Source organism: Daphnia pulicaria, chromosome 9, assembly GCF_021234035.1.
Source record: "Daphnia pulicaria isolate SC F1-1A chromosome 9, SC_F0-13Bv2, whole genome shotgun sequence".
In the NCBI taxonomy this organism is placed as follows: Eukaryota; Metazoa; Arthropoda; class Branchiopoda; order Diplostraca; family Daphniidae; genus Daphnia; species Daphnia pulicaria.
This window is the reverse complement of record NC_060921.1, coordinates 4,400,789-4,422,727: the sequence shown is the minus strand read 5'-3', so window position 1 is coordinate 4,422,727 and position 21,939 is coordinate 4,400,789. Positions and strand designations below refer to the sequence as shown.

General features: G+C 40.8%; 1 protein-coding gene and 1 pseudogene across 1 annotated transcript; one reads left to right on the top strand and one right to left on the bottom strand.

Annotated features, from left to right (window-relative positions):
• Positions 1-8,258: 8,258 nt before the first annotated feature.
• Positions 8,259-12,598, top strand: LOC124313808 (annotated as a pseudogene).
• Positions 12,599-18,934: 6,336 nt separating this feature from the next.
• Positions 18,935-20,730, bottom strand: LOC124313717 (collagen alpha-1(I) chain-like). Its single transcript, XM_046778530.1, has 3 exons — positions 20,676-20,730; positions 19,624-20,602; positions 18,935-19,557 (listed from the first exon to the last, which is right to left on the bottom strand). Exons 1-3 carry the CDS (start codon positions 20,685-20,687, stop codon positions 19,103-19,105), a joined length of 1,446 nt encoding a protein of 481 aa, XP_046634486.1. The 5' UTR covers positions 20,688-20,730; the 3' UTR covers positions 18,935-19,102.
• Between the last annotated feature and the right edge of the window lie 1,209 nt (positions 20,731-21,939).

Sequence of the window (21,939 nt, the reverse complement as noted above, 5' to 3'; positions counted from 1 at the left end):
AGCAATTTAGGAAAAAATAAAAAAAAATAAAAAATACTACTTAAAAAATATTCGTCAAAAGCACGACACGACTTTGTCCGTAAGTAGCTAGTCGTCGTCGTCGTATATTACTTGTCGTTTTAAAGGTTTGCTTCTTAGCCTGCGTAAATTAAATGAATCTTGAGAATCCTTTAAAGAATGGTTATTAGATTCCTCGTCCGGCGAATCACTTTCCGAATGTGGATCAAAATTGAACATTGGCGACATTCGCAAATTTTTTCTGTCAAATTTCAGAAATTTTGCTGGATGTGCTGCAGCTGGGCATTTGTCATTGTGAGTCAATGAATGAGAACTGTCTGATTCGTCTGAAGAGGAGCAATTGGAATCATCAAGCATATCGGAGCCTTTAATTATTACATAAAAAATAATAACTGAGTTAATGTGATAAGAATTCGTATGGGAATTATAATGTTTTACCTAGAACGAATTCATTAGCTGTTTGTGATTGATTCGAGTCTGTACGTAATGGGCACGTAACGTTGTTTGCGTACATATCCACCAAGGTAGCCGGAAAAACTTCATGAGTAGGCTGGCCCAGCTTAACACGAACCGATTTTGTATAGACCAGGCGAACCCATTCATCCTCAGTTAGAGTTATTCCAGAAACGAAGCAATTAATGCCAAATGGTGGTTTTATAACAAGGTTGTGGCTTCTAGGTAGGGCCCAAATTTCTTGTCGACCAACTTTAATATTGGTCCCATAATCAACAAAAGTGATTTCCACCTACAAAAAAATTTACATAAAAAACATAATTATAAAATTTCATATAAATCTGTCTGATAGTCAGTTACATATTGGGAGAATTCCTTGACAATCTGTATGCGATAGTACTGCCTATCGGTTGAGAACTTGATAACTCCGTAGTCTCCATTATGACTGTTGCCGTCAGCATAGAGCAAAGCCATTTTTGCATGCTGCCCTGGATTGCAGCTTGAGTAAATTAATTGCAGTTCACTCTTTAGAGCATCCAACTCTGTCACGGGATGTTTCTCAAACTGTCCAAAAAAATTCCCAGGAGGACCTACGCAAGTTACAATAAGATCTTCTTCAGATCCAACTTCCCCTCTTGCAACCTACAAATTAATTGATTCCTATTAATCTTGTAACATAAAGATGTTGTAAGAAACTTGAATTCACCTTGTTGTTCCTAGTAGCCGTCATAGGATATGGTGGTGTAGACTGCAATACTTCATAGTTGTTGAAATGCGGTCTGGAATCCGATATAACTGCTAAGATTAAGTCTTTAACATTGCGACCATCAACATCCTTAAGAATGACCGATTGTGGCTTAGTTTCTCCAGTAACAATGCATTTAAATGTTTTGTTCAAAACCTTTCTTGCAAAAATTTTCGAAACGTTGTCAATTTCCATCAAGTTTTCAAAATCTTCCAGCAAAACGCGATAAGCAAACTACTTGATGGAAAATAATTTAGTTGGGATTTCGAACACAGATTGCAAATCTACAAGTTCATAGTAGCCGTGATCGACGAAATAAACCTGGGCGTACCACATGTCTTCAACTATCGTAATCATGCCGCGATGGAACAACTGATCTCGAGAGGACTTTGCGATGCAAGGGTTACCAGGATTGACATTTACCAGAGTGCGTGAGTTGTGATTGGCAAACTCAGCTAACTCCTTCGACAGTCTTTTAAGATTTTCCACATCGTAACTGTTGCTGCGTTGAATAACAAAATGCTGTGGTCCGTTCTTCACAAAAGTTACCGTGACTGTGTGAATCACATTCAACTCCAAATATGATGCCTTGTACGATGAAGTAGGAATAACTGTGCATTGAGATGAAGCGGCGTTCAGCATCTGGTGAGGTTGTGAATTGTTTGATGTTGTGATTTCCGTGATGGGAAGTTCCTTGTGATTATCTTCAGTTTCTGTAACACGCATTTCGACATCCACTGCAGGAATTTGAGCACATACTTTCAGCAAACAGATGTCACATGTGAACTGCCAACCACGCTCGTCCAATGTGGTCGCCATCGAGCTTTCGAGTCCAATGCATTTTCCATGGCACCAATTGTTACAATCACCGCATTTAATGGAAGAAATTTTTGCTATAAAGCCATTGCACCCATCGGCACAACAGATTACTATTGCCATTTCTTCGCATTCACGTTTCTAAATTGTGATTAAAGAATTAGTAAATTTTTTTTTGGGAAAAAAAGTTAAGATTATACCTTTCTTAAAGACTGCGAGTGAGTATCTATTTTTTGCAATGCAGGGATATTTCGCTCTCTAGCAAATTTCATGGCTTTTTCACGTTTCTCAGAGTCTACATTATGAAAATCATAATTAATTAGTTTGAACAGGTGGTGCGTATTTAATACTTAAATTTGGCATATAATATGCAAGACAGAAATTAAAATAAATTTTAGCAATTATTGTCTCATGTAAATATCCAATATGGGCTGGGCGGATACCATAGGTAGGCTCACCAAGTTCAAGCGCGGTTATGAATTCTTCGGCCAATATAATAGTCTCATACTTGCTGAAATTGCCATTCCTGGCTTGAAGACAGTGGCAATAGAAGAAGAGGCTATCTCGTGGAATGCCACGGGCAAAAAGATCCTCAATGAAGGTTTTCTGGGGAAAGATAGAGAAATAAAAAAAAAATTAAAAAAAAATGAGAAAAAGAAGTTACAAATCCATTACCAGATGATTTGGCAAACGGTCAAACAGGCAGGTGTAGTCATTCCTGTGATAACTGAATTTCCCGGCCAGTAGCGATACACGATGAACTCTGGCAACAGATTCATCGGTAGCCAATCAGGAAGAGCCTTGATGGTTCGCGCGTATCTTGTTTAAATTTTGGTAGTTGCAGTCGCGAAATTTTCCAACAATCTCCATTCCTGCCGGCAACCCGGGACGGTTGAATTTACCAAACCGGATTGCTGAAAGTAAAAGAAAATGAGGGAAATTAGACAACTACCAAATTAATAGCAATGAATACAGCTCACCTTTCACTTTGTTCTAGTGACGCGACCAATTTGTCAAAGTATCCAACGGTCAATGTATTCCCGCTCGATAGCCGGGCGCACAAGAAGACTAACATCTTGTTCTTCCGGGGCACATCTTTCTTTGGGATATCAAGAATTCTAGGAGTTGGTGGAAATAGCGTTGTTATGTAATTGTGCTCGCAGGATACGCATGGATTCGTTGTCGTGCGGTAGATGCGACTTACATTACGCTCGCAAAATGAGCAAATCGGTCCGTCGACCGTTGCTACTTTAGTTGTCCACACAACAACATTGGACGCCAAAATTTCCAAGATCCCATAGAAAGGGCAAGCTCGCTTATTTGAAAACAAAAAAAAACTTATTAGAAAAAAAATAAGTAAATTAGGTAATGAAATTGGTCTTATCATGTGAGCGTTCCAACCTTCTCTTGAAGCGAAAAATGCGAAACACCTGTTAACATGGAAAAAATTTCGTTCCATTCAATACTGTCCTTTGGACAGGAGAGGCTGTTGTTGGCGTTGTAACATTTAAAAGCAACATTGCCTGGACAGATGAGACAATCACCACTCCAACCTTCAGGTAGATCGTCACTGGACGACAGTTGTTCTATTGAAAAAATAAATTTTGGTCAATAAACAATAACAAAAGAAAACTAAAACGAAAAAAGCATACCGAGGCAATATATATGAAACGAAGCAGATTTGTCAGAATAATACTGCTCAAATGCCTGTAATTTTGGCTCACAATTTTCTTGGAGAGTTGACCGGACAATCTAAATTTTTTCTGATGGGATCCAGACTTCGTTTTTAAGTGATGGAGACGATTTAACGGTAAAATTTTTCCCGAGACATGAAAGATCGACATCAAGATCAATAAACGGCGGATTGCACGTTTCTCGTTCATTCTGGTCTTTTTTCAAAGTACTTTGTTTCCTTTTTTTCTCTTTTAAGAAGCGTCGAATCGGCTAGAAATTCTTCTACCGTGAAGTTGAATTTCTTCAACGGATCTGCGGTTACTTTTATTCCGTTTGCTTTGAGAATATTAATCACTTCTGGTTTGCTTCTTGCATAAGTGTTACAACTAAAACAAAAATTTAAAAAAATTGAATAGTAAGGAATTTGACGAATTCTAGAAATTAAGAAAACTTACACCCAGAAATTTAATCGTTTACGAGGCGGATTGCCACATATTGTCAAAGATTCTAGGCAGGTATTTGACGGTAGCCTAGCAATTGGTCGCCAATGTATAAATTTCGATTTCACCAATTTTGGATAGATTAATTAGGGAACATTTTCAAATCAGGTCTGTGGCTGTTAAAAGAAAAGGAAAAAGAAAAGCGGTTAAGTTTTGAATTTCTCGATGATAAACGACACAACAAGTTGCTAGAAGGCAAATCAATTCAAAAGTTTATCATGAAAAAAATCCTAGCAGTAAAACAGCGCGATGGCGTACAGATATTTTTTTATTCCAAGTTGAAATAATTAGTTAACAGTGACGAGGAATTGCGCGATAAAATTGACAGTAGCAATTATCCAGAATGGCTGAAAAAATTTACAAAAAAACTTTTGTCGTAGTTTCTACGTCAATCACCACAATTGCTGATATCTGGAAAATTTGTTAAAGATAGATCCTATTTTGTAAACGCGCTTCATTTTTCGCTCGCAAGTGGAAATGGGACGACAATCATCTAAAAATCTTTTTTAAACTATTCTTATGTTTAAACTTCAGTAAGGAATGATAATTTTATATCAGTCAAACCTTGAAACATGAGAAATATTGCCAACCGTCTCCAAATTTCCCCCTAGCTGGGATCTGGCCAACCGCAGCTGGGCAAAGCGGAGAGAACGGGAGTCGGATGACGAATCGGTCCCACTTCTTCTTCGCTCCTAATATACACACACAGACAGAGTGAGAGAGGCGAAATCCTCTTCTTCTACTAATATGCCGACATAAGCAAATACAAAGAGAGAGAGAGAGGAATAAAAGTGGCGTGGTGTATAGCTCTCTCTGGCTTTGTGTGACACGTTCCCCGGATTAGATAGCAACCGCTACTAAGTACACCAGCATACGAGATGTGTGTGTGTGTGGTTACATATAAACACACAACCAACGATCAGAAATGCCAAGATAAAGCCGCAAAAGAAAAAAAAGAAAAAATCTTCCCGGATGCAATATTATGAGAATGACAGCAATCAGCTGACTAGCGGGTTACTGCGAGTTAGCATGCTTCATTCAAAGTCGAGTTGAAAAATTCCTTCCCGTCGAAAACATGTACACAGCACAAAAAGAAAAAGAAGAAACAAAAAACTGACCACTTGAAAGCAGCCCCACCCAACCAAGGGAGGGGGGTATAACGAAACAAACACAAAAAAAGGTTGTGTGTCATCGAAGTGCAGGCGCGTTCACGCTCCCGAATCTCCGATATCCAAGCCCGGTGTGCTGTGTTATCGAGATGACACACGCTACGGTAGACAAGTCGTGTGTGGATAGTCTTTTTTCTTTTCTATCTCTATCTACATACACATGTAGACAGAGTGTACGCGTCTAAGGGAAGAAATCGGCTAAAGAGGATAAAGGGAAAACGGAGAGAGAGCAAACAACTTTTTCTTCTTTTTGGAACACAAAAGAGACCTTGTTCTTCTTCTTGTGTGTGTGTGGCTCGAATAACCTGCACGGTGAAACGTGCCCCAAACCGTGTACTGGGAGTAGCAGCACAGGCCGAGTTGTCCGAGAACAATGAGGACACATGGGGAAACTTGACACCGTCAACCGAGCGCTAGCCTTCTTTCAGCCATCTCTCTCTCTCACTCGCCGAGTGTGTGTGCAAGTATAAACGGTGGAACAGTCAAAGATGAGAGAGAGACAAAACCCTTTTTGATTATTTCTTTTTCTTCGTTTGTAAAAATGGAGATCAAATGCTATCCCATATGGGGGGTGGCCATTGTCTTAAGTCTCGGTCGAGTTTGCTTGGCTCCGCACCGATTCAGTTCCAACTGGGGAATCTCTGATGGCGATACGCTCTCTTGCCCGCGTCTTCAATGTCTCTCAATGACGCCAGTCTGTTTATTCAGTCGTCGTCTATAGCCGGGTGGGAGAAGTCACGGTTTCTACCTTTTCCATATCGAAATTGTACACTGGGCCGACTGCGGCACTTTTCAACGACCCGTAATGTTCGCAAGGACAAGGAAGAAGGTATCATCCTCACGTGGAAGAAGAAGAAGAAGAAGAGTTGTGTCGAGAGAAACGAACGAGCGGCCATCCATCTGATCCTTTTCGCAGGGGGGGGGGGGCGATGCGCCATGCGATGCCAGTTCTAAGCAAAGCGGCCAGAAGGATTTCTTTGGCCTCCAAGGCGAACAAAGGACACCACTTTCTTATTCTTTTTGATTGTTTCGTTCAATGGATAACCCGGCAAAATCCATCTCTCGACCCTACATCGCTGTCAACCATCCGCTTTGCATTCGAATCAGAAGCGTGAAAAAGGAAAGAACGAGGGGCTTTAGATGCGATCTAAACAAGCACTTCAATGCCGTTTTCCCTTCACAGTTCCCGTTTGCGGCCCATTCTCATGCACACAATATTTGCAGAGACGACAAAATAGCTGTTTGAGAGATCCTATTGTTTGTCGCAAAAGTGTTGAGCGCGGGGTGTGTGCCACATATTCAGACGGAGGGAGGAAACAAAAAAATATACCTATCGGAGGCAACCAGCCCTTGCATGATAACCTAGTAGATATACAGTCTTCGGCTTCGCAGAACCTGATTAATGGACAACAGCAATAACAACAACAACGACCCCGGCTTTGAAAAACAACCGAGACCAAAACACACACAGAAAGGCCAAAGGAGAAAAGACCAGCACGGATAGTAGTACTGTACATATGAAACCCGCCCCATTCTCCATGAATAAAAACAAAACAAAGCGCACACACACACAAAATAATAAACAAAAATATAAAAGGCTATAGTGTGCGCTATGTATATGGGAGTGCTAGTCTATCGATGTGAGTAGAGAGACTAAATGGGGGGAGAATCGGACAAGTTTCGCTTTTCTCTTGGTGGGCCCATGACGATCGTCTATCGATAAGGCGATCGTTACGACGCTAACAAAGTGAGGATGGAAAAGGAATCGAATAGAAACGGACGGGAACTTCACGCTCGGATTGACGAGCGAAAGTGGGAGTGGACAAAAAAATAAAGAGGCCCGGAAAATCATCAAAAGAAAAAAGAAAAGAAGAAAAGAGAAAAGAATTTACCTGGGCTGCCGCTCGGAGACAGGCCAGCGTGTCGCAGACTTTGGGCGCCTCCTGGGTCTTGGTTCTGGGCAACAAGGCAGCGAGAACGACGATAATGACGAGCAGGATCAGGATGAACACCAACAGAAGGCCCAGAATCAAGAGTCCGAGTGAAGTCACGCCTAAGAGACTTCCGGCCTTTTGAACCTATCCATCACACACTAGAAATGAAAGAGAAAGGGGAAAAAATCAGCCAACCAATTTCGACAGAAAACGAAATAATATAGAGATCAATGGAAGAAGAAGAAGAGAGAGAGAGAAGGATCTCTAGGAACAACATTTTTCGAATTTGAATTTTGAATTCGAAAAAGAACCAACACCATCGGAAATATCGACCATACTGCACTTGTACCCATCATCATCATATGATGATATAATATTCTATTTAAAAACATACCCATCAGTCCACGACGACGACGACTTGTTGGTATTGGCCGGCTCTTCCGTCCAGGATGTAGAGCACCGTGTAGAGATCACGACACTGAAACCGTTGCCACCAAAACAAAAACTTGGCAAATAGTTAAGATGATCGGCCCAGTTTAATGAAAGTGTAACAGATAACGACACTGAAACCGTTGCCACCGAAAAAAAAACTTGGCAAATAGTTAAGATTATCGGACCAGTTTAATGAAAGTATAACAGATCACGACACTGAAACCGTTGCCACCGAAACAAAAACTTGGCAAATAGTTAAAATTATCGGCCCAGTTTAATGAAAGTGTAACAGATCACGACACTGAAATCATTGTCACCGAAACAAAAATTTGTCAAATAGTTAAAATTATAGGCCCAGTTTAAAGAAAGTGTAACAGAAACACAAAATCAGCCAGAGAGCTTTACGACAACAGCACGACTCGTGTTACACACCAAACAGAAAATTTTTTCACTGTCATGGGGCGCCATATTTCCCGGCTGAATTTTTGGCGGCAATGCGTTCTGCGTAGGAGGAGGAATGGTTTACAAATCAGCCATTTTGAACTTTTTTTTCCATCCATCCAACCACCCAGGCACGACTCGTGTGATACACATCACACATGATTTAATTTCCGATGAAAATTAAACTAAAGAGATCAATCAAATTCAGCCAGAGAGCTTTAAGATGACAGCAGGCACGACTCGTGATACACACCAAACAGAATTTTTTTCATATTTCCCGAGCTGAATTTGGCTGTGAAAAGAAGGAAATCGTCGGCACTCTGCTGATGCCCATCTTCTTCAACAAGGCTGAAGAAACCGAGGTCCGCTTGGCAGCCCTGACCCTGCTCTTCGTCAGCAACCCACCCTAGGCTTTCTGGTCCCGCGTTGATTTGAGCACCTGGTACGAGCCCAACGGCCAGATCTCCCACTTCATCTACACCACCATCGCCAGCAAAGCTGTCAACAAGAACCCGCTCAACCGCGAGGAGACTGTCCGCGCTGAAGCCGTCGTTGCTCTGATGAGGTCCATGTTCTGGACTTCCCACGCTGCCCTAAACTACCAAAAGGCCGGTTACTCCGAGAAGACCCGTTTGGGTTACTTGACCGAGACCGTCAACTTCCCCGGCTTCGAGTCCTTCATCCCCTCTCACCACTACAGCAGCTGCTCCGTCGCCATGGGACCTTGGTTCACCAAGTTGATGGGATTCTCCATTGACAGCAAGCACGCCGAAAAGTTCATCGACCGTCTGGTTGGTAAACCCGGTCTTCGCTTCAAGGCCAACAAGGACGAATCCTCCATCATCAGCCCCGAGTTGGAGAAAATCCACGAGGAACTGAAAATTGAGGCCCGCACCACCGGCCAGCCCAAGCTCTACATCTACCTGAACTTCTTGGACAACTACCAACGCTTCTTCACCATCAACCCTACCACCGTCTTCAAGATGATCGAGAGACAGATCCTTCAGAAGGGATTCCGCGAGAATGCCGTAAAATTGGAGATCAATTTCCACAAATACTTGCCTCTTTTGGACTCTTTCGCTCGCATTCCCTCTTCGATGGGTTTGGCTTACTCATGGGCCAGCCACCACAGCGTCTTTGTTTCCCTGAAGTCGAACATTCAGGGTGGTTTTGCCATGTCCTCTCTCAGCGCCAAGTTGGAAGGTGCTTTGAAGCCCGTCATCGTTTCCAAGATGACCTCCCGCCTGATGGTTGAGACTCCCTTCGCCCGCTCTTACCCCACCACCGGTGTCGATATGGAATGGGCTGCTGCTCTCCCAGGTCGCTTTTCCGTCGAAGGTGAAGTCAAGACTGGCAAGATCCAGACCGCTTGGGAAATCTTGGGCGATAAGCTCTGCATCGTCAAGCACTCCATTATTCCCTTCACCACCATCCGCAAGATCAGCGACTTCACCCCCGCTATCCTCCTCGCCGAGACCAAGCGCATCACTTATGTTGAAGAGCCCAAGGAGGTATTGGTCATTTTCATGTCCCCTGGAATTCAACAATTTTAGTCTAATTCTTTCTGTTGTTAATATTAGAACAAGGTCGTCTTCGGTGAGAAGCACCTCGGCATGAACTTCGTTTGGGTTGAGCGTGGTGAGCCTTTGGCTGCCAACCAGCCTTGGGCTTACACCAAGGACTGGTTCGGTACTCTGGCTTTCTGGGCCCTGCCATTCACAATCCGCCAACGTGAATGGAGCTTGTGGCTCGATATGGCCTCATCCGAGACCAAGGCCATCAAGACCATCGTCGCTATCTGTAAGTTTCAATTGAACAATTCCAACCTCTCTCAGAAGATATGTCATGAACTCAATACGTTTTCTTTAGCTACCAAATCTGACTCCAAGTTCGAGACCCCCTTGCTGGCCACCTCCACGCCAAGTCCCTCTTTGACACCGTCTACGGCGAACATATCCAGAGTGAACAGTACTTGAAACAACAAGACAGCCAATGGGAATCCCAAAAGTTCCAACACGTCTTCCAGACTCTGACCAACCCCACTGGCTACTCCTTGGATTTCACCGCTGAGCTTGTCCCCAAGTCATCTTCCATCAAGGCCCGTCGTATCGGTTCTTCCATTGCGTATGGCATGGACGGCAAATCCTACCGTGGAAGCCTCATGATGGAAAGACGCGATGAAGTCGAGGGCCAGAACAACTTTCTTCTGTGCGCCAAGGTTGACGCTCAATTCCCCGAAAACTTGATCTTCAAGCGCAAAGAGCTCATCAAGGATGAAGCCGAGCGCCGCTCCACTGTCAAGATTGGCTTCGGCAAGTCTTGCACTGAAGATCGCAAGATCACTGTCGCCGTAATTACCACCTACTTTTGTGTTTCCAACTATGAACTTTCTGATTAACTTTATTTAATGGGTGATATCAGACTACCTGGGCTCACAGAGAGAAGGACATGTCCCCCACTCTGCGCAACAAATGGGAACAGACCCAGTGCCGCAAACAGGAGATCCAGGGCCGCAGCATGAGCGATGAATGCATCGCTGCTCGCCGTCTTTCTTCCATCTTGAACAAGGCCGTTTATGACCATCAACTACAACGAGGTATTAAAATATTATTGTTTTTTTTCTATATGACTACCGGATTTACGGCTTGACTTAACTTGATGCAACTAGATGCCCGCTGTTGTCCGCAATGTCACTGTCAAGGCCTCCAACCTCGTCCGCAACTGGTGGGGTTCTTACATGTCCGACAACCAAATGGAAGTTAAGAAAACTGTTAACCAGATCACCATCGAAGGTCTCTACTACCCATTGGCCGGCTCCATGGATGTTAAGTTGTACAAACCCTCCAACGTCTTCTTCCGTGGAATCGAAGTCCACCCCGTCGCTGAGGTTTTCTTGCCTAAGCGCATGGCCGTTCCCCGTTCCGTCTTGGCTGCCCCCGGTAGGTTTATTTCTCAATGAGCTTTCAGCAAAGTTTTAATTTACAACAAATATTGTTATTTTACACGTTCAAGGCGTTTGCTTGATTGGTTCTGAGACTGTCACCACTTTCGATGGCCTGTTCTACAACGCCTCTTTCGCTGGCTGCGACCAAGTCTTGACCAAGGATTGCTCTGGCCGTTACAAGTTCGCCGTTCTATCTCACGTTGAAGGTGACAAGAAGGTAATCAGTTAAATTCTTTATTAAATATATTGGGTGGTTTATATCGGTTGAACAAGAATTTCATTAATAGGAATTTTCCTTGTAATATTAGGTTGTGACTGTTCTGTTGAACAAAGAGAAAATTGAAATCTTCCCCGCTCAGCAGAAGGTTAACGTAAATAGCATGGAAATCTCTGTCAGCAGTGAATCTTACACTGTTAAGAACGCCGAAAACGAGGTTTTGGCCGTCATCAAGAAAACCACCGACAACTTCATTGAAGTCGACTCGACCATGTCTCATATGATCCGCGTTTTGACTGACGCCAAGGAAGTCGTCGTTTTGGCTTCTCCCATCTATCGCGGTCGTCTGTCTGGTCTTTGCGGCTCTCAGACTGGCAACAAGGTCACAGATTTGACTGGTCCTCGCCAGTGCTCTATTCCCCATGACCTGATGGATGTCGCCTACGAGTTGAAATACCCCGCCGGATGCAAGAGCGACATTTCTTCTAGAGATATTGCTGAACTCCGCCGCATCCAAGAAGAGTGCTTGAAGGAGAAATCTGAGACCGTTTTCGGTATCAGCAATGTTTCGCCCTTGTTGCCCAAATTCCAACAGAACATCTTGTCCAGCCAAACCATCCGCCGCCCTTCGCAGTGGACTGTCTACCGCAACAAAATGGTCGTCCAGGATAACAAGCGTTGCTTCTCCACCGAATCGTTCCCCAAGTGCGCCGAGGGAGCTCACGCTCAAGAGACTGTTGAGAAGAAGGTATTTAATGTGTTTACTTATGTCGATTTGAAACAACCTTATCAATATTTATGTGAATCTTATTAATGAACCTTTTTTCTGATAGTTGGGCTTCCACTGCCTTCCCAAGAATGTCTTGTCCGAGAAGCTGAATGAGGAGATCACTAGCCGTCCTCTTGATGAGCTTATGGGCAAGCAAGTCGATATGGTGCGCGTCTACTCGGTGCCCAACGCTTGCCTTCCCTTTTAAATAAATAAATAAGAACTTGCCGAATAAAGTTTGGAAACTGTTCAAGCAGTTTTCACTTCTTTAGAAATGACCCTTACAACCGAACGTCATATGAAAATTACTGAAAATCCTAAGATATATTAATTTAAAAGTTGGAATAGACTCTCATTATATCGAGAGTAGTTAGTTTTATGGCGTTTTTGTGTTGTATTGACGCATCGCCAGGGTGATGTATTCTATATTAAAAAACAACTTCCAAGAAAGAGATAAATAAATATGCAGCATCACAAAATTTAAAAGTTGTCAACAAACTTATTCAAAAATATATATTCGAACGATTGGCGGTGATTTAGGACTAAACCAAATAAGACTGGTAGAAATAGGACTACGATTTAGGACTAAGTAGAAATAGGACTGGTCGAAATAGGACTACATTTTGCAACTCATTATTTCCAGTCCTATTTCTCCTTACGAGCAGTCCTATTTCTACCATCCACTTACCTATTTCTACCTGTCCTATTTCAAAAGATAAAAGATCTGGCATCCTTGTCGGATTTGCCAAAAGACGATTGAACAGTCAACAGTAGATCCGGCACCGTTCATATACTATTCAGCCAATTAAACTATGTTAGTAATAGTCCAGTTCGTTTTTCATTTGTAACTTGTATATTTCAAAACTTTTTTAACTTTTTTTTTTAAAAAAAGGTTGAATACAATTATGTTAATAAAGCCCATTTGTTAGAAATATCAATTTTATATGCAATCTAAGGTTTATTCGGAAATAAGATATTGTGTTAAAAGTTTCGATTTTTACGGGACTGACGCGCAGCCCAAGCCGGTCAGAAGGGGGGTCGGACGGGGGGGGGATTGCACGTACCCATGGGAGAGGGGTAAGAGAAGGGGGGTTTACCTGGGCCATACCATACGGCACCATCTTTTCCCTATTGCTAAAACATCAACGGTGATATAATAGTTAGCAATCCGTTCTATCATGTCAATGGACTGAGGATCGAGGTTTGATTCTCAGTCAAGGCGAGATAAATAAAAATTTAATTTTGAAAATTTTAAATTACAACAGCCTCAGGTACTGTAATATCAATCGATCACAAATTGCATTATATAAATCAATATCTATGGTAATGAATAGCAAATTACCATTTGAACAATTTATTTCCTTCCTCTCAAATCAGCAATGGTGTATTGTTAATCAATTTGAGTTTCGAATTTTTGAAAAATAAAAATCGTCCAAAAGCTTCCAGCAACCACGCAATCACGCAACAATCACACACATAACGGCAGTTTTCTAAATCAAAAATAGTTTACTTATGGAAAGCAGAATTGTAACAAGATTAGTTACGGCAAATACTCCAAGGAAATATGTCGAACCAACTTAGTCTCTCACTGGAAGAAATCCAAATGTTTTTTGACGATGTACCTGCTGCAGCTTCGACGCCATTGAAGCCTTTTGCAGGAGTAGTAGACTCCATTTTAGTTTAGTCAATTTGAGTTTTTTTTCTATTATATTTGCTATTCATTACCATAGATATTGATTTATATAATGCAATATGTGATCGATTGATATTACAGTACCAATTTGAGTTTTTTTTTCTATTATATTTGCTATTCATTACCATAGATATTGATTTATATAATGCAATTTGTGATCGATTGATATTACAGTACCTGAGGCTGTTGTAATTTAAAATTTTCAAAATTAAATTTTTATTTATCTCGCCTTGACTGAGAATCAAACCTCGATCCTCAGTCCATTGACATGATAGAACGGATTGCTAACTATTATATCACCGTTGACGTTTTAGCAATAGGGAAAAGATGGTGCCGTATGGTATGGCCCAGGTAAACCCCCCTTCTCTTACCCCTCTCCCATGGGTACGTGCAATCCCCCCCCCCGTCCGACCCCCCTTCTGACCGGCTTGGGCTGCGCGTCAGTCCCGTAAAAATCGAAACTTTTAACACAATATCTTATTTCCGAATAAACCTTAGATTGCATATAAAATTGATATTTCTAACAAATGGGCTTTATTAACATAATTGTATTCAACCTTTTTTTAAAAAAAAAAGTTAAAAAAGTTTTGAAATATACAAGTTACAAATGAAAAACGAACTGGACTATTACTAACATAGTTTAATTGGCTGAATAGTATATGAACGGTGCCGGATCTACTGTTGACTGTTCAATCGTCTTTTGGCAAATCCGACAAGGATGCCAGATCTTTTATCTGTTGAACTAGGACAGGTAGAAATAGGACTAGTGGATGGTAGAAATAGGACTGGAAATAATGAGTTGCAAAATGTAGTCCTATTTCGACCAGTCCTAATTTGACTAGTCCTAAAACGTAGTCCTATTTCTACCAATCCTATTTCGTTTCAGTCCTATTTCACCGACTACCATTCGAACACTCTTTGTGTCGAAGACGCATCGTTAAGTTGTCCAGTGTGTTAGAAACGTTGAAGATAAGTCAAATTTACTATCAATTTTAAAACTCAAAATTAACCCAAAATTTGGATGAACGAGTAATAAACCAAATTGCCAATGCTTTGGGGTTCTAACTGCGCCTGAGGAGGAAAATTGATGACCAACCAAGATGGGAATCTAGAACCACTCTTTACGACGGTCCCAATACGCAATAATACCAAAATGAATAATCAACGTTATTAAAACCTTTAGGAGCTGTTTGGGACGCATTTTTTTGTTTTTCTTCAAATCCAATGCAATCTATCACATATAATGAAATTTCTGGTATCATTATTGTAAAATAGAGTATTCCACACTGATTCGAGACCTTTCCTATTACATGTAATGGTATATTTCGTGATGAATCAGTTAAGAATACTCTATTTTAAAATAATTATGAGAGAAAACTCATTATATGTGACAGGTTGCATAGGTGTTGAAGAAATACCAAAAAAACGTCCCAAACATCTAGCCTGAAATATTTCCAAAACGTGTGGAGACCTTTCCTATCACATGTAATGGTATTTTTCATGTTTTATCAGTGTAGAATACTCTATTTTACAATAATTATAAGAGAAAACTCATGACATGTGACAGGTTGCATTGGCGTTGAAGAAATACCAACAAAAATGTCCCAAACATCTAGCCTGAAATATTTCCAAATCGTGGTGGAGACTATTCCTATCACATACAGTCCCCTCCATAAGTATGGGATCACCCCGCGCCGTTCCATAAGGCGGCGTGTATTTTTCATATGGGTTTTTCGGGTGGCAAAAATCGAAAAAATGACATAAATTCACCAAACTTGGGATTTATGTCATTTTACGTCTTTTCTATTGTCTGAATTTTTTTCAGATTTTTCCCCCTATTTTTTATGCCTAGAAAAGTGGCGCACAAAGTATCGGATCACTCCGACGCCGGCCGTGTTGTCTTATGGCGCAAATGGGCTTTTCATATTGCTTTTTATATATTTAATTTTTAAGAAGGAATTTTTATATTCAAACCCTTTTTACATTTCCCTTTTATAAATTAACTGTAAGATTTCCATTATGATCGGAACCATTTCCGAATTTTCCCAGATGTATTAATTTCCCCAGTTGCTAAAATAAGAGACTGCAGAAGACTTCATTTGCGGTTTACAACCTCTATCAGCTGACGTAGGCCAGAAAATTAGTGTCGTTTCTATACACCACTGGCGCTCTGCTTCCCTTTTTACTTAAGGGGCGTATAGAAACGACACTAATTTTCCGGCCTACGGCTGGCGATAGAGGTTGCAAACCCTAAATGAACTCTTCTGTAGCCTCTTATTTTAGCAACTGGGGAAATTAATAAATCTGGGAAAATTCGGAAATGGTTCCGATCATAATGGAAATCTTACAGTTAATTTATAAAAGGGAAATGTAAATAGGGTTTGAATATAAAAATTCCTTCTTAAAAATTAAATATATAAAAAGCAATATGAAAAGCCCATTTGCGCCATAAGACAACACGGCCGGCGTCGGAGTGATCCGATACTTTGTGCGCCACTTTTCTAGGCATAAAAAATAGGGGGAAAAATCTGAAAAAAATTCAGACAATAGAAAAGACGTAAAATGACATAAATCCCAAGTTTGGTGAATTTATGTCATTTTTTCGATTTTTGCCACCCGAAAAACCCATATGAAAAATACACGCCGCCTTATGGAACGGCGCGGGGTGATCCCATACTTATGGAGGGGACTGTATAATGTTATTTTTCGTGTTGAATCAGAGTAGAATACTGTATTTTACGATAATTATAAGAGAAAACTCATTATATGTGACAGGTTGCACTGGTGTTGAAGAAAAAACCAAAAACACCTTCCAAACTTCTAGCCTGAAATATTTCCAAATCGTGGTTATGACCTTTCCTATCACATGTAATGGTATTTTTCGTGTTGAATAAGTATAGAATACCCTATTTTACATTAATTATAAGAGAAAACTGATTATATGTGACAGGTTGCTTTGGTGTGGAAGAAAACACCAAAAAAACGTTCGAAACAACTAGCCTTAAATATTTCCAAATCGTGGTTGAGACATTTCCTATCACATATAATGGTATTTTTCGTTTTGAATCAGTGAAAAATACTCTATTTTACAATAATTATATAAGAAAACTCATTATATGTGACAGGTTGCACTGGTGTTGAATAAAAAACAAAAAAATGTTCCAACGATCTAGCCAGAAATATTTCCAAATCGTGGTGGAGACCTTTCCTATCACATGTAACGGTACTTTTCGTGTTGAATCAGTGTAGAATACTCTATTTTACAATAATTATAAGAGAAAACTCATTACATGTGACAGGTTGCATTATTGTTGAAGAAATACCAAACAAACGTCCCAAACATCTAGCCTGAAATATTTTTCAAATCGTAGTGGAGACCTTTCCTATCACATATAATGGTATTTTTTTAGTTGAATCAGTGTAGAATACTCTATTTTACAATAATTATAAGAGAAAAAGAATTTCATGTGACAGATTGCATTGGTGATGAAGAAATACAAAAAAAACGTCCCTAACATCTAGCCTGAAATATTTCCAAATCGTGGTTGAGACCTTTCCTATAACATGAAATGGTATTTTTTGTGTTGAATCAGTGTAGAATACTCTATTTTACAATAATTATAAGAGAAAACTCATTACATGTGACAGGTTGCATTAGTGTTGAAGAAATACCAAAAAACGTCCCAAACATCTAGCCTGAAATATTTCCAAATCGTGGTTGAGACCTTTCCTATGACATGAAATGGTATTTTTCATGTTGAATCAGTGTAGAATACTCTATTTTACAATAATTATAAGAGAAAACTTATTACATGTGACACGTTTTAAAAACAAAGAAATAATTAATTCATAATACAAATGATGAAAAATAGTTTTAGAAAAAACGGTTCATGGAAACTCTTCCAGGAACTGTGAAACACTACTTCAATGAGTTTGAAGTTGCTATATTGATTGTTTTTTTTTATTCAAAACATTTCTTATTTACAGGATCTGTTTAAAGATGTCCAATACACGATTTAAAGAACATTCAAACAATAAATTCATAAAACAAATGGTGAAGAAATAGTTTTAGAAAAAACGGTTTATGGAAACTCTTCCAGGAACTTTGAAACACTAGTTCAATGAGTTTGAAGTTGCTATATTGATTGTTTCACGAAAACAATAAATTTGTTTTTTACAGGATATGTTAAAAAGATGTCCAATACACGTTTTCAAGTACATTGAAACAATTAATTCATAATACAAATGATAAAAATAGTTTTAGAAAAAATGGTTCATGAAAACTCTTCCAGGAACTGTGAAACACTACTTCAATGAGTTTGAAGTTGCTATACTGATTGTTTTTTTTTATACAAAACATTTCTTTCTTACAGGATATGTTAAAAGATGTCCAATACACATTTTAAAGTTATTGAAACAATGAATTCACAATACAAATGATGAAGAAATAATTTTAGAAAAAAGGGTTCATGGAAACTCTCCCAGTAGCTGTGAAACACTACTTCAAGCACAGGAAGGAGAGAAGGAGAAGGAGAAGGAGAAGGAGAAGGAGAAGGAGAAGGAGAAGGAGAAGGAGAAGGAGAAGGAGAAGGAGAAGGAGAAGGAGAAGGAGAAGGAGAAGGAGAAGGAGAAGGAGAAGGAGAAGGAGAAGGAGAAGGAGAAGGAGAAGGAGAAGGAGAAGGAGAAGGAGAAGGAGAAGGAGAAGGAGAAGGAGAAGGAGAAGGAGAAGGAGAAGGAGAAGGAGAAGGAGAAGGAGAAGGAGAAGGAGAAGGAGAAGGAGAAGGAGAAGGAGAAGGAGAAGGAGAAGGAGAAGGAGAAGGAGAAGGAAAAAAAGGAGAAGAAAAAGGAGAAGAAAAAGGAGAAGAAGAAAAAGGAGCAGAACAAGGAGAAGAAAAAGGAGAAGAAGAAAAACGGAGAAGAAAAAGCTGTGCTGTGCTGTGAAGTAGTAATTCACTGCTCCTGAAAGAGATTCCATGAATCTTTTTTTCTAAAATTATTTCTTCATCATTTGTATTACGAATCCATTGTTTAATGTACTTTAAATCGTGTATCGGACATCTTTGAACGTATAATGTAAGAAAGAAATGTTTGGTTTTCGTGAAAAAATCAATAAAGAAACTTCAAACTCATTGAAGTAAATATGTTTATTTACTGTCATTTATTTACACATTGTGCGCAATTATATCGCAAGTCTAAAAATATAAAATACACCTTCTCAAAGTGAATTGTAAATGAATTATGAGTAAATAAGGTAAAACAATTTTTAGAATTAAATTCTTGTTATGATAGGGTGATTTTTAACCATAGCTTGGTGCTGGGGGCTCGTAAATAGGCTGCTGGTAGCTGGGAGCCGTTGCCGGATAAGCTGGAGCAGGGACTGGGTAAGCTGGAGCTCGGTAAGCTGGTGCCGGTGCTTCGTAAGTCTGGCCTGGAGAACCGGCAGGTCCTGCTGGTCCAGCGGGACCTGGATAACCAGGGGATCCTGGTTTACCTTGAGGTCCGACGGGTCCAACAGGTCCAAGAGGACCAGCTGGTCCAGGGCCACCTGGGTAACCTGGACTGCCTGGTTTGCCTTGTGGGCCGACTGGGCCGAGAGGTCCTACTGGACCAACTGGTCCTGGACCACCAGGGTATCCAGGAGCACCGGGTTTACCTAGTGGGCCAACGGGGCCTGGGCCGCCAGGGTAACCAGGAGTTCCGGCAGGGCCGGGAAGACCATCTTTACCGGGCTTACCTGGTTGGCCAGGTGCACCTATCAAGAAATTATAAATTTAAATTTAAACACATTTACAAAAATTATTTGTGTGGTTAATTTTACCAGTGTATCCAGGAGCTCCGGGCTTTCCATCTTTGCCTGGGTATCCAGGGCCGCCAGGGAGACCATCCTTGCCAGGAGCGCCATTGTAGCCAGGGGATCCAGCAGGTCCAACGGGACCAGGTGGACCAGGGATCTTGCTAGGTGCGCCGGGGTATCCATCTTTGCCTGGGGCTCCAGCATAACCAGGAGTTCCAGCGTCTCCCTTAGGTCCGGGACCTCCAGGATAACCATTGGTGCCCGGTTTGCCAGGAGCTCCTTGAAGTCCAGCAGGGCCAACTGGGCCAACGGGTCCGGGACCACCAGGGTAACCAGGAGCTCCGTCTTTGCCCGGGTAGCCAGGTGCACCTGGTGGGCCTGGGATCTTGGATGGGATAGTGTAACCTGGTGGGCCAGCTTCACCTTTAGGTCCTGCAGGTCCGGGAGCTCCATTGTAACCGTCTTTGCCGGGAAGTCCAGGGCCTCCAGGTAAACCAGGTGCTCCATTGTAACCAGGGGTTCCCTTTTCTCCGTTGTAGCCAGGTTTACCAGGTGCTCCGGGAGCTCCATTGTAGCCTGGTGTTCCTTTTTCTCCAGGATAGCCAGGTGAACCAGGTTTGCCAGCAGGGCCTTGAGGTCCGGGTCCTCCAGAGTAGCCAGGAGCTCCTGGAGCCCCAGCATCTCCCTTATATCCAGCAGGTCCTGGAGGTCCAGGTGGGCCGGGTGGTCCAGGGATAACTTGAGGTTGTGAGTAGCTAGAACCTCCGTAGGCACCACCGTCAGATGATCCAGGTGGGCCTGGTGGGCCTGGTGGTCCCTTCAACCATGGAAGGTATTCATAGAAACTTTCCCACTGTTTCTGTATTTCGTACGTTGCTCCTGACCCATGAGGATTAAGAGTGGCCCACTGTTCCTTTGTAATAGAGACGGTTTCGCCTGCAGCTGGTGGTTGTCCGTATTGGGGTGCAGCCAATACGGATGCAAGCACAAGTGAAACAAATGCCTGTGTAGAGGTAGAACATGTTAAGATACGGTTACTTCACTATTACTAATTATTCTTTTTTCTCGTCACTCACCCAAAGCCACATGTTTGTTTTTTTTTTCTATTTTCTACCCGTGTGTGATTTTTAGATATTCTGTCTCTGCAAAAAGAGAAACATGAAGATTTAAAATAAATTAAAAGTTATATATTGGTTCTGTTGTATGTAAAAGAGCAAGTGCTCAGTATTCGCAATTTTTCGAATAAATGGATAGTTTGAAAGATTTTTACCTCTCTCTTTCACGTTCAATGTTCTGAAGCCGTCTGCTCAACACTGAGTTGTACTATGAAAGTTGGTTCCTTATATACTGTGCCGTCGAACCATTTGCTTTTGACGTCAGATGCAGCAAAGCAAAAGTGGGAGGATTTTTTTAGAAGATTGTAAACTCCATTGTGTGACGCACAGTGCTGCCCACTACAAGGCGTTCTCTTTGACGCGCTAGTAGTTTCATTGAACCATACGGCGATTTCTGGAATGTTTACGAAAAGGGAAACCACTGTCTGCCCTGGGGAAGAGAAAGAGAAAAATGTGCTGATGGCTGCGTTTTTTTTTTGTTTCTTACGATTATTGTTTGATCACAAGATATGCAGCACCACTTATAAAAATTTATGGTGTGTTGTTTCATTATAATCAAAATCAGTATTGTTTTTCTGGAAATGGAATGGAATTAAATTTGGTCGGATGTTTGCCGAATATGTCGTTTATAAGATATATATATTAAAGTCATCCTTCAGCATTGCAAATATCATTTTTCCAAAAACATTTCACATGATTTATATGTGTCTTCAAATGACATCAAATGATCTGAAATTTAAATCAAATTCTGTGAGAAAGAAAGGTTTTGTATTTATGAAACAGCAATTATGACTAATGACTGAAATGAGACAAAGAGAGGTAATTTTTCAATCTAAAAAAATACCGTCTCTCATCTGTGTCAAGTGCTGAAGACCTTTAATATCACAAATAAAATTGACATTATCTTTGTGAATCCGTGTAGAATTAACTATTACACAATAATTATACAATATTTCTATTTATTTGTAATGGGTTGCATTTGTGTTAAAGAAAAACCAAAAATTCTGCCCAAATGTGTTCCCTAAAAAGGTTTCCTTAAAAGTGTATAAAATCATACTAGAGAACTCATTTCAATTACATGTAAAGGTCATTATCGATATGTGAATCAGTTTTATTCAATCTCTTTTTAATGAACTCCAACTTCTGGTTGTTCTTCGAAAATTTAAGTTTGTTGATTGATGAACTGCAACAAAGGGAAGAAAAACATACAAAACCATGGAATTTT

Excerpts from the sequence above, each read along its gene's own strand:
- LOC124313717 (XM_046778530.1), bottom strand. Across the intron at positions 19,558-19,623 it reads CGGAGCTCCTGGATACACTG|GTGCACCTGGCCAACCAGGT; the intron begins GTAAAATTAACC and ends ATTTCTTGATAG.